We start from the raw sequence: 17,745 nt of genomic DNA on the forward strand, positions 1-17,745 counted from the left end.
GTCCTTACCGGAGAACCAGCACGAGCGTGTCCCGGAGCCGTGATCGCGGATAATATGCGGTACGGGGTCGGTTGTTTGGTCGGGAAGGTGGGAAGGAACTACAGGAAGTGAGGGGCAGATCCCGATTCCCGACAACATACACGCTGGACCTGCGCAGATCAGCCGGACACGCGTCCCAAATCACAGTCTACCGCACTACACACTACACCCTATGACATGCGTACCTTTTTTAAGGGGCCCTATTATGTAAAATTAACTTTTTTTACGGGATTGTGTGGCAACAGTGTGTGAATATAACCAGCCTCTATTTGTAATCACACTTGATAAAAACAGTCTGCAGAAACACTGTGATTGACATTAGCCCCTTTCACACAGTGATACCGGTAAATAACTGGGAAATTTACGGCACGACTTTACCAGTAAATTAAAAAAAAAAGCACTGTTCACACAGGCGAGGACGTTACGGAATTTTTCCGGAAAAGACTATTCACACATCCATTCCAAAATACCGGTAAATTCTGACATCACCCAGAAATGACCTCTAAATGGCTGGGCCGTTTGTAAACATTTGACTACATTACAAACTCTGTGGATGGATCAGTACAGTGAATAACTTCGATGAAAACATATAGAGCAACACTTTCGCATGTCGAGATGTAGATGATATGTGTGTGTGCTGGCGCTCACCGGCTGCTTCACGGACACACGCGACTCGTTAAGCAACTGAAGGAAGCAGAGCGTTTAGGTAAACAAACAACAGTTTATCATAAGCATCTTATCGATAATTATATACACTGTTGGCATAAAGATGAATATATAAACGTTATCTGACTAACTTCTAGCGGCTAAGTGTGTCTGGGAAAATATTCAAAGGCTTTTATTTACATAAACCGCGCGAACGTGAATGCATCTGAGTGTTCTGATTGGCTAAATCAGATGTCTCACGTCAGCACGTTCTAGACACGCACGCGCTCTTTCCGGCAATCTTCCTTCTGCGTTCACACAGTGCAGCATTCCGGCAAATTACCGAAAATAGCCGGAGCGAATTTACCGGCATTTCCAAAAAGGGACTGTTCACACATACAGACCTTTCTGGAAAATTGCCAGTAATTTTCCAGAAAGGTCTGTATGTGTGAAAGGGGCTAGTCTCCCTTTTATGTGTCATCAGAGGTGGAAAGCCCCGCCCACTAGTGACTATTTTTTTCTCTCATTAGCATAAATAGCCTTGAGAGAGACTGGTTTGAGTTTTGACCTGCTGAAGATAATGTTAGCAGCTAAAGGCTGATTTATACTTCTGTGTCTGACGCCGACGTTGACGCGCACCTCTCAAAATTTTTACTACACGTCGCAACGACGTGTAATGCAAGCTCTACGATTGGTCGGCTTGGTATCGATGATAAACATGGGCGGTGCTGAGAACTGCAAACCTAATGAAGCGAGTGTTTACAAGTGTCAAGTCCCGTGAAGGAGGGCAACGTAGTGGCGCAGTAGGTAGTGCTGTTGCCTCACAGCAAGAAGGTCCCGGCTGGGTCATTTGCCATTTCTGTGTAGAATTTGCATGTTATCCCCGTGTTGACGTGGGTTTCCTCCAGGTGCTCCGGTTTCCCCCACAATCCAAACACATGTGATATAGGGGAATTGAATAAGCTAAATTAGCCGTAGTGTTTGAGTGTGTGTGAATGTGAGCGTGTGTGGGGGTGTTTCCCAGTACTGGGTTGCAGCTGGCATTCATTGCATAAAACATGCTGGAATAGTTGGCAGTTCATTCCACTGTGGTGACCTCTAATAAATAAGGGAATAAGCTGTTGGCGTTTCTGTGTGGAGTTTGCATGTTCTCCCTGCGTTCGCGTGGGTTTCCTCCGGCTGCTCCGGTTTCCCCCACAGTCCAAAGACATGCGGTACAGGTGAATTGGGAAGGCTAAATTGTCCTTAGTGTATGAGTGTGAGTGAGTGTGTATGGATGTTTCCCGGAGATGGGTTGCGGCTGGAAGGGCATCTGCTGCATAAAACATGTGCTGGATAAGTTAGCGGTTCATTCCGCTGTGGCAACCCCAGATTAATAAAGGGACTAAGCTGAAAAGGAAATGAATTAATGAAGGAGCTCTGGATGGAAACTTTTGTTTTGCGTTTACCTTAAGATTAAGGTTGTTGCACGTCCGCCGGTTCCAGCCTTTGAATGAGGGAGTTTAGCTACTTTTAACATTCAGAAAAAACAAAACACCCGCAAAGAAACTCGACACAGAGGAAGATAATAACCTAATACCAGCTAGCATTTTGGAAGCGTTATTGCAAAGCACCGATCACTCGACGCAGAAGTATAAAGCAGCCTTAGGAGGATTATAAATGTGGAGTTTTACTGTTCACACAGATAAGGTTAGTCCTGTTTTGAATCTGCCACTATACTGACACACAGGCATTTGTAGCTCCGCCCTCTTTTGAAAAGAGCACAATCTCATTTGAATTTAAAGCGACAGTCACCAAAACAGCACAATTCGGATCAAAGCCTGAAAGGGTCAGTTTCAGAGAGTTAGAAAACATTATTAGTGTGGTATTTTGAGCTGAATCTTCACACACTCCACTCATCAGAGACTTATTTTACATCTTTTAAAAAGGGGCATAATAGTTGCCTTTTAACACGCTAATAATTCTCACAGAAATACAAGGGATGTGTGGTTTAAATGAGGAATAATTCATTAATAGAAATGTATATTAAGACCAAACCTCCAGAGGAAGTCTTACACATCAACATTGCTAATATTAGCCTACATCAGGGGCGTTGCTAGACATAAAGCTCTACTGGGGCACGTACCCGCTTTTGCATAAATATTAATTTCATTTGAATGAAATTCTGTAGACAATTCAATAAAATACAAAAAAGATGTGTAATAGAATTATCTGTTGTCTTAGACTTGACACATGGCGGATAATTAGCTTTATTAAGTCTTTACCTCCCTGACTCCTCATCCCTCCTTTTTGCTTCATATAAAAAAAAATCTATCAGGAGGCATGCTTAGTAAGATCACCGTCATATTGTTTAAACCATAGACTGTAAAATATATGGACGTAGCATCCGTGACGTCACCCATAGGTTTCTGAAGAGCGCAAAAGAAGCCACAAGTAGGCGCGGCCAACCGTCGCCATTTTGTTCGCGCGTCATCGCACCCACGGCGGGATACCAAACAAGGGCAAAGAGGCGGAGAGTGGGCGGAGCTACAGACACCTGCTGGCACTTTGCTTAGCCCTGGCAGACAGACTTTACTTTGGGAGAAACGCTTGATACTTCATTACCTGCGACTCGTTTGTGTTCTGACCACATGTGCTTGGCTGTACACTATATCAATAAAGTGATTAGACTTTAAAAAACACTGTTGTAATACATTGAGCCACTAAACATTGCTCTTATGATGTTTTTCTACAGGAGGTAAACGCGAATTACTTCCAAACACTTCAGATGTGTGTGTGTGTGTTAGTAAATGCAAGACTATTGATCAAATCCAGCACAACACTGTATGACAACGCTTCAGATGACTGTTCTAGAGCCTACAGCTAATCAATCTGTCAGATTCTGGAGTGCTTTACGGGTCTAAAGAAAAATATAAATGATAAATGATCTTAAATAAAACAAATATATTTATAGAGATGGTATACAAGTATATAACTTTACTCACATGGGAAACGAGGCCACGTGAACGGTTTGTGAGCACAATTAAATGCACACAGCATCCCATATCATCTGATAATTGTAAGAAATAAGTCCAAAAGGCAGCTGACTGTGTAAAGCCACGTAAAACAAAACAAAAATACGATGAATATGCCGAGATCAGTGGCTAATCTGCTGGATTCAGCTGAGGTGAAGTGACGGCGACCAGCGAGACCTAGCTGTCACTCAAGTGGCCACGCCCTTAATTATGCAAACTTAAAATAACCTAATGTAAAGGAAATGGATGAGTTATAAAAAAATTCACCCCCCTCACAGTTGTCATGGAGGGTAATAATAGCTATATGAACCAAAATCGTTCTTTGTACCAGGCTGTAAACACCTTTTTTCTGCTGTAAAGTTGGCCATTCTAACAGTGGGCTCAATTGCAACTTGCTCTATTATGGAGCCAGGACTAGCGGAATTTTGATGAATTGCAGTTTCAGTTACTTCCGTATTGGCTTCCCGAGGGAGAGCGGGAGGTTGCCGCTTGGTTTAAACATTAGTTTTGTGGATTTGCAAAACAAAAAGGCTGTTACGGTGGTTTTACAACGCATGAGCGGTGCGTAACAAGCAGGTAGCCTGCTTTTTTGGCGCGCATGTTAACTACTGGGACTCGCACCGGCAGAAGAGCATTGCGTGAGAGAGCAGCGCGTGCGAGAGGCGCGGGTTCTTTGCGCACACGTGGAGATGCGTCAGTTTGCTTTTTGATTACAGTGCTTTCACCAGCGTTGGTTCAGTGGCACATAGAGAATAACAGTCTTTATTTCGGAATTGCCACTCTTAATAAATACACTTGCATATGAGGTAAATCATATCTCAATGCATTTACTGGGGCATTGGAGATTTTTACTGGGGCACGTGCCCCAGTGAATAGGGTCTAGCGACGCCCCTGGCCTACATACTCCATGTGACCTGTAAACATGGAAAAATGTTTCCACTGAAGTTTTGCGAAATTTCCTTTTCGAATCATCCGAAAAACGATGAGCATGAAAAACATTAATTTTTTTTATACAATATATGGAAGATTTAGCTAAATTAAAGCATTTTCACTAGATGTATATTAAATTAGCAATTTCAACTTGCGCAATTAAATATTTCTTTTTAAATAAATGTGCATTGAATATCTAAATATTGTACATATGTTTGTGATTTGCAGTATTGCATACCCCAGAATGCCTTGTGCTTGACTTCCATTTCCAGATGCTGCAGTTGAAATGGTACACTAGCATACTACTTTTACTATTGTTGCCGTCAGGGGTGTAAAGTAACTAATTACAAACCCTCAAACTACTGTAATGGAGTAGTTCTTCTCAGGAATTGTACTTTACTGAGTAGTTTTATAAATGTGTGCTTTTACATTGCCTTGAGTACATTTTTACTGCAGTATCGGTACTTTTACTCTTCTACTTTCCTTCAACCTGCAGTCACTACTTCATTTTTAATTGTTTATGGGGATTAGAAAAATCAGTCCTGTGATTCCTGTCCAATCAAATCACCTCATAATGAACTACCTCAAGACATGGGCGATTTATAATTGCAGCAAACTGTTTGGAAACATTAAACATGTCCAAGAAGATGTCCAAAATCTTTACACACAGTGACACAGAGACTGTTTAGATGCAGATCACTGATGAGAAAATGACGGATGTTTACTGTATGATAACCAAAATGGCCTTAAACACCCAGCAGGGACAAGATGTCAATGAAACATTAGGTTGATTTTGTACCCCAATGTTGTGGGAATGTTTCATTTTGTCTTGAAATGAAAATTGGGTTGACATCAGAACCCAACATCAGGCTGACGTAAATGTCCAACGTCCAACCTAAAGTCAACCAAATATCAATGTCTAATGATGTTACAGCTTGACGTTGTGTGGGCGTTAAAACTATGACGTCTATCAGACGTTTGATTTTAGTTAGCAAACCTGACGAATGAATGTCAGTATTTGACATCAATATGACCTTGGCATAAGATGTTGGCTTGACTTTCAATTTTGGTCACTTTCTAACACAACCTAAAATCAACCAAATACCAACATTATTAGACATTAAAATAACATTGTCCTTAGACGCTGGCTAGACATTGAATTTTGGTCACCTGACATCACAACCTAAATCTAACCAAATATTAACGTCTTATGACATTGTGTTCCTGCTGGGCAATAACTAAATGCACTACAGAATGTTACGTTTACACACACATACACAAATTAGATGTAAATCCATCAGTTTTTTACAGCGCAATACTCACTACTCTCGAGCACTTTGTAAAGGTTTACTTTTTACTCATACTTTGAGTAATATTGACAACAGATAATTTTACTCTACTTGTACTACATTGTAGGCAATAATGGTACTTTAACTTGATTTTTCAGTACTCTTTCCACCACTGGTTGCTGCAGAAAGAAATTTATAACAAAAGCTCAAAACGTACAATTCAACTCTTATGCTGCGTTCACATCAGACGCGGATTGTGCGAATGAACCGTAAATAGACGCGTGAACAATTTGAGTGTACTCACTTCATTTGTGCATCAAAATCACTCCACAATATATGCGGATTCGCATCACGGACAGGGCTCTGTCTGCTTGGTGACTCAAGTTTCATGCTAAATGGCTAACATGGATTTTATTGAGAGAATAGCTGTGTTTATGTGCTTTAGGAAGGCTGAAAAACAGTGTCGATTCGTTGAGTCCACTAGATTCTTTCAGAGGTGCACCCAGCTCTGTGAGTTCATCAACTCCTCCAGAAGCTATACCTGGATGATGGAAGCTTTCAGCGGTGCTTCTGATTGAGCCGAGCCCAGTTTGTTGTCCGATGTCAGCAGGAGGATTTTCCCTTGGGACACCAACAACAGGCGCTACGTCATAATCACGCCCCTACAAAAGAAAGCTCCTGATTGGTTAACGTGGTGCGAAGTTCAGATTTTCCAATTCGAGCGATTTGTGAGAGCGGTGCGATACGCGTGTCAAACAGGCAAACCGCTTAACTCGCGCTGCTTCATTCACACGAAACGTGCCACAGGATGTCTATTCGTATCTTTGCATTGACTTAACATGTAAATCACTCGCGCTTCACGCTTTATCCGCGCCTGGTGTGAACGCAGCATAACTATTTCTGAGATGACAGTGGGTTTCTTTTACTCATTCATTTTCCTTCAGCTTATTCCCTTATTTATTAGAGGTCACCACAGCGGAATGAACCGCCAACTACTCCAGCATGTTTTATGCAGCGGATGCCCTTCCATCTGCAACCCAGTACTGGGAAACACCCATACACCCGCTCACATTCACACACACTCCTACACTACAGCTAATTTAGTTTATTCAATCCCCCTATAGCGCATGTGTTTGGATTGTGGGGGAAACCCATATACTGTAAAATATATGGACGGAGCATCCGTGACGTCACCCATAGGTTTCTGAACACTGCAAAAGAAGCCACAAGTAGGCGCGGCCAACCGTCGCCATTTTGTTCGCGCGTCATCGCACCCACGGCGGGATACCAAACTAGGGCAAAGAGGCGGAGAGTGGGCGGAGCTACAGACACCTGCTGGCACTTTGCTTAGACTTGGCAGACAGACTTTACTTTGGGAGAAACGCTTGATACTTTATTACCTGCGACTCGTTTGTGTTCTGACCACATGTGCTTGGCTGTACACTATATCAATAAAGTGTTTAGACATTTAAAAACACTGTAGTCATACATTGAGCCACTAAACATTGTTCTTATGACGTTTTTCAACAGGAGGAAAACGCGAATTACTTCCAAACACTTCAAATCTAGTGTGTGTTAGTAAATGCAAGACTATTGATGAAATCCAGGCATAACACTGTATGATAACGCTTCAGATGACTGTTCTAGAGCCTACAGCTAATCAATCTGTCACATTCTGGAGTGCTTTACGGGTCTAAAGAAAAATATTAATGATAAATGATCTTAAATAAAACAAATACATTTATAGAGATGGTATACAAGTATATAACTTTACTCACATGGCAAACAGAGGCCACGTGAATGGTTTGTGAGCACAATTAAGTGCACACAGCATCCCATATCATCTGATAATTGTAAGAAATAAGTCCAAAAGGCAGCTGACTGTGTAAAGCCACATAAAACAACCCAAAAATACGATGAATATGCCGAGATCGGTGGCTAATCTGCCGGATTCAGCTGAGGTGAAGTGACGGCGACCAGCGAGACCTAGCTGTCACTCAAGTGGCCACGCCCTTAATTATGCAAACTTAATATAACCTAATATAAAGGAAATGGATGAGTTATAAAAAAATTCACCCCCTCACAGTTGTCATGGAGGGTAATAATAGCTATATGAACCAAAATCGTTCTTTGTACCAGGCTGTAAACACCTTTTTTTCTGCTGTAAAGTTGGCCATTCTAACAGTGGGCTCAATTGCCACTTGCTCTATTATGGAGCCAGGACTAGCGGAATTTTGATGAATTGCAGTTTCAGTTACTTCCTTATTGGCTTCCCGAGAGAGAGCGGGAGGTTGCCGCTTGGGGAAACCGGAGCACTAACTATGTGGGCTAGTAAAATAAATACTGTAAGGTCAGATTTCATGCAGATTTAAAAAACATTATGCTAAAGAGTGTGTGATGATACACGTGAATCATATCATTTTGCTCACCTTTCTGAAAGCCACCTTTATAGAAATCATTTATTTACAGACTCAAAGATGACAGAGTGCATATACATGTCTGTTTAATCATTGATCTCTGATGAAACAAACATCTACCAGCATCGGTACAATGATACGAATGTTTTTTAAAAAATGCAGTGGATAGAATTTCAATATCAATAAAAGATAGAAAAATATTAAAGAAACTATAGAAGTAGGGCTGGGACGATAAATTGATGTATTATGATTCGTGGGTCAGTTTTTGGACTGCATTGTGATTCTCTGTGGAATCAATTCTGAGCATAGTTTTAAACAGCAGATGGCGCTCTGGGCTAGTTTTTAACAGCAGACGGCGCTCTGGGCTAGTTTTTAACAGCAGACGGCGCTCTGGGCTAGTTTTTAACAGCAGACGGCGCTCTGGGCTAGTTTTTAACAGCAGACGGCGCTCTGGGCTAGTTTTTAACAGCAGACGGCGCTCTGGGCTAGTTTTTAACAGCAGACGGCGCTCTGGGCTAGTTTTTAACAGCAGATGGCGCTCTGGGCTAGTTTTTAACAGCAGACGGCGCTCTGGGCTAGTTTTTAACAGCAGACGGCGCTCTGGGCTAGTTTTTAACAGCAGATGGCGCTCTGGGCTAGTTTTTAACAGCAGACGGCGCTCTGGGCTAGTTTTTAACAGCAGACGGCGCTCTGGGCTAGTTTTTAAACAGCAGATGGCGCTCTGGGCTAGTTTTTAACAGCAGATGGCGCTCTGGGCTAGTTTTTAACAGCAGACGGCGCTCTGGGCTAGTTTTTAACAGCAGACGGCGCTCTGGGCTAGTTTTTAAACAGCAGATGGCGCTCTGGGCTAGTTTTTAACAGCAGACGGCGCTCTGGGCTAGTTTATAAACAGCAGACGGCATTTTAGGTTAGTTTTTAAACAGCAGGTGGCGCTCTAGGTTAGTTTTAACACCAGTTGGTGTGCTAGGCTGGCTACGATAAAGTGGAGCACCATCTGGTGTTAACACTAGGCTAGAGCGTGGTCTGCTGTCTAAAAACTAGCTAATGACGGTCTAGGCTAGTTCTTAGACAGCATATAGCACTCTAGGCTAGTTTTTAAACAGCAAATGGTGCCCAAGGCTAGTTTTTCAACACCAGATGGCGCTCTAGGCTAGTTTTAACACCTAGCTACGATTGAGTGGAGCACCATCTGGTGATAAAAATAGGCTAGATCTGATTTTAGACCGTCATCTGATTTTAAAACTAGGCTAGAGCGCCATCTGCTGTCTAAAAACTAGCCTAGAGTGCCACCTGCTGTCTAAAAACTAGCCTAGAGTGCCATCTGCTGTCTAAAAACTAGCTGATGGTACTCTGGGCTAGTTTTTAGACAGCAGACAGTGCTCTAGGACAGTTTTTAGACAGCAGATGGAGCTCTAAACTAGTGTTGACAGCAGATAGCCCTCTTTGCTAGTTTTTAAACAGCAGATGGAGCTGTAGGCTAGTTTAAACAGCAGATGGTGCCCTAGGCTAGTTTTTGAACAGCAGATGGAGCTGTAGGCTAGTTTAAACAGCAGATGGTGCCCTAGGCTAGTTTTTGAACAGCAGATGGCGCTCTAGGCCAGTTTTTGAGCAGCAGACGGCACTGTACGCTTGATTTTAAACAGTAGATGGCGCTCTATGCTAGTTTTCAAACGGCAGATGGCGTTTCTTCAACGGCATTATACACAGCTCACTAAAAACTTTATTATTGACTATTTTGCGTTTAAAAGATATGTGTAAGGATATGTGTCAGAATGAGACAAGTTTGTAAAGCATATAGTTCCATCTGCTGGTAAAAACTCACAACCGATTCAAGAGAGAACAGCAATGTATTCAGAAAAATCAAGTCGTTATTGATTCGTAATGCATGGATTTATTATCCCGGCCCCATATAGAAGCTCACTTAAACTCTGCCTCATACAGCAGCTGGTGGATTTTTAATTTGACCGCGCTCTTCTTAGCGTATGGCAGTCGTCTCAGATACGGCAGTAAACTAAACAAGAACATCTCGTCCTCCAAGTCCTCGTTGGCCTCCATGTGCCACTTTCGCTTGCGTCCCGATCCCTGCGAGCCTGAAGCAGAGTAATGCGACGCTCCGTCCAGCATCCCATGATCTCCTTCAAAGTCCTGCACCACAAATGCCGAGTTCCCGTCCGTCGTCCTCTCCTCATCTTTGTCCTCGTCGTCTCTGTCTTCTTCGGGCTCATCTGCAGCCAGAGATCTGGACTGGATAAAGGGTGTGAGAAAAGACATCTGCCAGCTGTATTTCCAGCTGCGGTGGGACGTTCCTGATGCTCGCCTACGCTGCTCTGCACGCTTGTCTTTGATGAACATGTCCCGTAAACTCTTCCATCGCCTGCGGCAGTCCTCCTCTGGAAAATCAGCAAAACACAAAGAAAATCAGTCAGAAATGATGACTCCTAATCTATGCATGATTTATTCATAAATTTGATTAAATAAAAAAAGCTGTCATCTTTTTATATAAATATAAAAAAATAAATAAAAAAATGTAAAACATTTAAAAATCACCCTTAAGTGGTTCTAAAATTACACAAAACTAGACCAGTCACGATAAGGAATTTTTGTTGTGCGATATTTTGTCACAGAAATTGTTGCAATAAGTGATATTATATAGGTCATTTTACACCACTGATTATACAGTGATTATGTAACAGCATAATAATAATAATGCAAATAGCAATAAACAATTTAAAATACATATCCTCAAGGTTATTTAGATCATAAAATTTGATGTTAAATAGGTAAATGTTCTATTATATACACTACCTGACAAAAGTCTTGTCGCCTATCCAAGTTTTAGAAACAGCAAATAATAACTGGACTACTAGTTGATCATTTGGTATCAGAAGTGGCTCATATGAAAGGCAAAGGCCTCTATATGAGGCTTATTTGACCACAATAAAATATGATCATGTCTTGATTTCATGTGACAGTAAGGTCTGACTTTGCTTAGACAAAAGTCTGCTCACTGAACCTTCAATAATGTCCAGTATAGAATATGTGCTCATGCTGCAGTGGAAACAGAATGAATATTGTGTCTGACTCCATCATGAGCTTGGAGGACTGCATCCATACATCTCTGCAATGACTCAAATCACTGATTAATAAAGTCATCTGGAATGGTGAAGAAAGCCTTCTTGCAGGACTCCCAGAGTTCATCAAGACTATTTGGATTCATCTTCAAAGCCTCCTCCATCTTACCCCAAACATGCTCAATAATGTTCATGTCTGGTGACTGGGCTGGCCAATCCTGGCGCACCTTGACCTTCTTTGCTTTCAGGAGCTTTGATGTGGAGGTTGAAGTATGAGAAGGAGCGCTATCCTGCTGGAGAATTTGCCCTCTCCTGTGGTTTGTAATGTAATGGGCAGCACAAATGTCTTGATACCTCAGGCTGTTGATGTAGTCATCCACTCTGCAGATCTCTCGCACACCCCCATACTGAATGGAACCCCAGACCAGACCACAGACTGATTTCTGTGAGAATCTTGGCTCCATGTGGGTTCCAGTAGGTCTTCTGCAGTATTGGTGATGATTGAGATGCAGATCAACAGAGGATTCATCTGAAAAATCCACCTTCTGCCACTTTTCCAAATGATCAGCTAGAAGTCAAGTTATTATGTGTTGCTCTTACAACTGGGGTAGATGACAAGACTTTTGTCAGGTAGTGTATACTAATAAATGTCCTATTAGGTAAATGTCTAATTATAAACTTTGACAGCGGTACGGTAGGACGTAAATATCATTGTAAAATGGCTTTAACGTTATTTGTGAATTTGTAAATAGTTATTGCAATGGTAAAAATTGTTGAGGTCATTTTCAAGTATTGCATGATAAGTCTATATATTGATTACTGTGACAGAAGAATATAAAAAAAGCAAGCCATTGTCATCCATGGTAGAAACAAGAACAAACTATGGAAATTAATGGCTGCTTTTCAGAGTATCAGTCTGGTCCATATCTTCCTTTGTGTTCAACAGAAGAAACAATATTAAATAAATTCACAATTATAAGAATAAAATGAGTTTATAAGACCATTCTGTGGGACGTAAACGATAACAATGGTTCTTACGTATTTCCTGTTTTACATTTTTAATATCCATAGCTTCCAAGAATTCTAAAATGTCCACATATTGATAAATAATGGTATGATAGTCGTTTTAATGTTGAGATATGATTAAATTGCCTTTTGTTTCAGTTATTAAAATAGTTTGATATGCAGAAAATGGTCACAGGCCAATGGCATCACCACATTGTAAAGTGCCATCCCATTTCATTTTAAAGCATGGGTATATTTAGTTCATTAGTAACAGAAACAATATTTGTTTTACAAAATTATTAGCCCCTCCTATGATTAAAAAAAACATTTGCCTAGTGTTTAACAGATTGGTCGGAGACAAGAAGGTCGCTAGTTTGAGTCCCGGCTGGGTCAGTTGGCATTTCTGTGTGGAGTTTGCATGTTTTCCCTGTGTTGGCGTGGGTTTCCTCTGGGTGCTCCGGTTTCCCCCACAAGTCCAAAGACATGCGCTATAGGGGAATTGGATGAACTAAATAGGCTGTAGTGTGTGTGTGTGTGTGTGTGTGTGTGTGTGTGTGTGTGTGTGTGTGTGTGTGTGTGTGTGTTTGTTTGTGCGCGTGTGTGAATGTGAGTGTGTATGGATGTTTCCTAGTAATGAGTTGTGGCTGGAAGCGCATCCGCTGTGTAAAACATATGCTGGAACAGTTGGCGGTTCATTCCGCTGTGGCGAGCCCTGATGAATAAAGGGACTAAGCCGAAGGAAAACGAATGAATTAATGTTTAACATGGATTGGTTTTTTCAATTATATATATCTTTTCTTCTGCAGAAAGTTTCAATACTTTTTAGTTTGATTGCAATTTAAGGTCAATACTATTATTATCCACAAGAAATAATTTTTCATTTATTACCATCAGAACAAACCACTGGTGTCCGATGACTTGCCTAATTAAGATTTTAAAATGCACTTTATCCTGAGTACTAGTATCCTGCAAAACATCTAGTCAAATATTATCTACTGTCATCAATGCAAAGATAAATAAACGGTATTATATCGAACTGCGATTAAAATTTATGTCAATAACAATAAGCTCTGGACTTTTTTCTCTATATTGATCTAAGAGCCAATCACACAGCAGAAATTTGCAACAATGGGAATCTAAAAGTGTGTTGATATTAGAGGACCGAATTTTCAGCCATCAAAAATGTATCGGCCAAAATGTTAAGCCATTTAATGGACCTTCTAATATTTGTGGCTTCAGTCATTGTTGGGGTACTCATCTGGAGGTATTAAGAACATATATATTGAAATATATGTCGTTATTATGGGAACATGGAAGGTACTTAATGGTTGAGGGGTGAAATGGGTGTAAGAAAAATAAATGGGTGGGAGAAAAAAAAAGTGATGGGAAAAATATATATTTTTAAGTTTTTAAGTTAATGCATTCCCTTGCAAAGATGTTGTTCCATAAACACTTCCTGTTCACTTCATACATGTCAACCATCCCATTTTTGCTGGAATTCTCCCATATTTTACCATTCTATCCCGCAATCATCCTGTCATTGAGTATTTCTCCCATATTTTTGGATTTCTTCCATATTTTCTCCCATATTTTTAATCTTGAAAGCACGCAAAAAATTAATATAAAAATGTCTGCATTCACTTTCTTTCCATTACAGCTGCGCGTCGCTTATCGTCCTTCATATGCATCCTTTGAATTAGCGAATGCATGTATAAGCGCTGACTGACGGACGCGCTGACTGACGGACGCGCTGACTGACGGGTGGTTTTGAATTTATTTTTGCGGGTAAAAAGTGACACATGCGGGTAGTGAAAATTTGGGCGGTTTTGCAACGGCGTGCCGGCCAGCCCCGGTCTGCCCTCATAAACCTGTTTTGATCTCCCAAAGAGATGCCATAGCCCCCGTTCTTCGCATACAAATGCTTAGAACAGTGTATAAACACTTGTGATCTCCCTCCCCGACACAACAGGTTATTATGGTCGCTTTTTGGTTTTCGCCGATTTTTCGACGGTTTTTGGCAACACTAAGCGAAGATCTTCTTGTGCACTCTCAAATAAACTCTGCTGAAGTGTGATTTAGTGCGTTTATGTAACGAGTATGTCTCCAACATTTATTAGATTTGCTAGTAATATTTCTGAATGTCTTCAATAGACGTACAGAGCGGTATTAATGCGTCCTGAAGTAAAGCGAAACAGCTATACGTCATGTTTGCTGGCCTCACGCATCATGCACCTGCCAGTCAGTCAGCACGTAACCTTAAAGGGTTAAACAAATGACGCACAGCACTACTACGGTCGGTTACAGAAAAGTTCACGCGGTTATAATTCACTTACCCTTTAATACGTTTTGGTGCGATTATCACGCGCTATTAAAAAAATAGAATGTTTTGAATGAGACGCTGTAATGTAGCCGTGGAGGGATGAATTTTGGCGTGGCGCCCCGCCATGGAAGAATGAATGTAGCGGAAACCATGAGTTAAATATACTTTGGCATCCATTTAGTTGCTCAAGCAAATTTAACTGATACCATTAATCGGTTAAAACGCACCCTTTCGGTTAACAGTTAATCCCTTAATTTGAGCATCCCTAACTGGGGTAAAATTAGTGTTCATATTTTAAAGATATGGCAGGGAAAATGTCATTTAATGCAGTGCTTCTTGTACAATCGGAGACCCACTTTATATCGGATATCACTCAGCCAGTAGAGATCGTGGATATTTTTTTAAATATTTTTTAGGGGTTTTCACCTATACTGTGATTATTATTACGGAGATTTAGAGACAGGAAAGTATGGGGAGCAGACATAGGGGATAGGGGAAAATTATTATTTAAAAAAAATAAATAATTATTAGCGGCAAAGGACCTCGAGCCGGGAATCGAACTCGGGTCGCCGTGAACACCTTGGTGCCATTTGTCGACTCACTAACCACAAGGCTTTTGGCGCCGACAAGACTGCTGATTTTTAAAGAAAACAGACTTTAAACTCGCCGATTTTGTAATGCCATACAGTTCACCAGAAGCGCTTAACCCAGGTTACTGACAAATTAAAAGTCCTTTCGCATACTTCTGCATATACCCTATAACTATTTTTTTAATGATTGTGCAATAATCAACATGTAGTCATTTCAGCATGTGTATTTGATTAATTATTAAGAATAAATCTTAAAATAATGTATAAGCAGTAATTTATGTGCATATACCGGCATAATAAACAATATTACTATAATAAATAAATAGCATTTTAAGCATATACATATTAAATCTTTTATTATTATTATTATTATTATTTGCAGTGCTTTGTATTTATTATTGTTTACTTTTATCCATTTAATATGCTTTTCCCCACATTGTACAGCACAGTGGTCAAAACTATTGAGTTTATTTGTACTTTATAAATAAATAAATAAATAAATAAAACAAATTAATCTAATTAAAATCTGTAGTATTTAAAAACTAGCTATTCTGGCATGTGTGTTTATTTAATGGAAAACATAAATGATAAAATAACCAAAGTGACTTAAGCATACAGCATGCATAATTAATTATACAAACAATAATCAATAAGTCATAATTTAAGCACGTTAAATATTAACTTTATATATTATTTTAAGCAATTGTGATGCATTCAGCCAATGTATTCACATTAAAGTACATTACTTAAACATGCATGTAGTTTGTGGTATTAACTGCATGCATTAACAACATTAAAAGCATATATACACATGCATGTGGGCTACATTACATTTGATAAATCATTACAAAATGTAATACTCAAATTATTAATACCTACATTTTACTATTAAAAAATACTCTAAATCAAAAATGCTCAGTTATGCAATCCAGCAACTCAATAAACTTTGGATGAAATCAGATCCCACTTTACTGATGAGGGTCAAACAACTAAAAACAACTCAAATTAGCATGTGATAGTGTCACGTCTACACACTTAGCCCATAAAACACCCAAAGAAACGTGTTCCTTTAGTTGTCGGATGATAATACGGAGTCAAAATCCAAGAGTTTGATCCAATCTCCAAATCAGGATTCCTGTTAGCCTTCTCTGCAACAAGCTAATAGCAAGCGGCTAGCAGTTTAGTTAGCAACAAACAATGCAGAATCCGCGACTCTTACCGGGTATTTCGACTTGTAGACTCACTGCTCTCCACGCTTTGGCTTTTCTAGCAGCATCTTTATATGAATTTATTGTGGAATTGTATAACTCGGGATAGTCGGACACCGCCGCTATTAACCTCTCCTCCATTGTTGTTAGCATTGGGCGGCAAATGTTGTTAGCTGATCAGTGTGTGAGAGAAATAAACTCTTTATCCTGCAGGGGGCGCCCTGTGGTCCAAAATGCTACAACTCACATTGAGCTACATTCATATCTCTGTACGAGTTATGTCATTTTTTACAAAAATAATTAGAATAACGTATATGTATTTTTATCTATCAATTAAAATAGTTACAATGTTTACTGCTAAAATCTGTGAAAACGGGTTTACCTATTAAAAAAATCAAACGTTAATCCTTCGTTTATAGTCATCACAAACGGCTGTGATTGCTTCAGGTTTATCAGCGCTGAGAAAAGTAACACCAACCTCGTTGATTCTGAAGTCAACACAGGAACGGGGAGGTCGACAAATTTTATGACCACGTGGGACTGGAAGTCTTGAACTTTGTTTTGTTTTTGACTAGACAATAAATGGATATATCATAAGTCAGCAGTGGTGGAAAGACTACTAAAAGTAGCATTACTTGCCTAAAAATGTAGTACAAGTAGAGTAAAAAGTATCTGTTGTAAAAATTACTCAAAGTATGAGTAAAAAGACCTTTTAAAAGTACTCAAGAGTAGTGGGTATTACACTGTAAAAAGCTGATGCATTTACATGTCAATTGTGGATGTGTGTAAACGTAACATTCTGTAGTAGGCATGGGACGATAACCGGTTTCAAAGTTTACCGTGGTTTGGAAAAATCAAGGTTTTTAATACAACTAAAATATTCTGTTATAGAGAAACGCACTTCAGCATAGCATCATTTTTGTAACACTGCATAATGATAATTTATATTTTTACATTACTATGATGGTTGGGTTTAGGGTTGGAGTGGAGGTGGACGTTAATAAAATACAATTAATGAGACATTTTATAAATAATATAATATTTCTCGTTAACTTCCGGCCACAACCATATCTGATTTAGCAACAACTGTGGAAGCAGATGGATTTTATTGTTTATATTTAAATTTATTCATGTACTTCATAAATTTAGTCTGTTTACTGCTGTCTGTTAGTTACTTTATTATATTTTTATGCTACTTTTTATTATATTCTTTACTA

At 39.9% G+C, this 17,745-nt stretch overlaps 2 protein-coding genes across 2 annotated transcripts in view; both read right to left on the reverse strand.

Moving 5' to 3' along the window:
• The window catches only part of disp1 (dispatched homolog 1 (Drosophila)), a 151,960-nt gene extending 151,842 nt beyond the window's left edge, over positions 1–118 (reverse strand). The window contains exon 1 of the mRNA XM_056480957.1: positions 9–118. The gene's annotated coding sequence lies outside the window, so the exon portion shown is untranslated. The remainder of the gene's footprint in view (positions 1–8) is intronic.
• Positions 119–8,407: 8,289 nt separating this feature from the next.
• Positions 8,408–16,701, reverse strand: LOC130247828 (uncharacterized). Its single transcript, XM_056481294.1, has 2 exons — positions 16,540–16,701; positions 8,408–10,724 (listed from the first exon to the last, which is right to left on the reverse strand). The coding sequence occupies exons 1-2, from the start codon at positions 16,679–16,681 to the stop codon at positions 10,252–10,254; spliced, it is 615 nt and encodes a 204-aa protein (XP_056337269.1). The 5' UTR covers positions 16,682–16,701; the 3' UTR covers positions 8,408–10,251.
• Positions 16,702–17,745: the final 1,044 nt, after the last annotated feature.

The sequence above is a fragment of the Danio aesculapii genome, chromosome 20, assembly GCF_903798145.1.
Source record: "Danio aesculapii chromosome 20, fDanAes4.1, whole genome shotgun sequence".
Classification (NCBI taxonomy): Eukaryota; Metazoa; Chordata; class Actinopteri; order Cypriniformes; family Danionidae; genus Danio; species Danio aesculapii.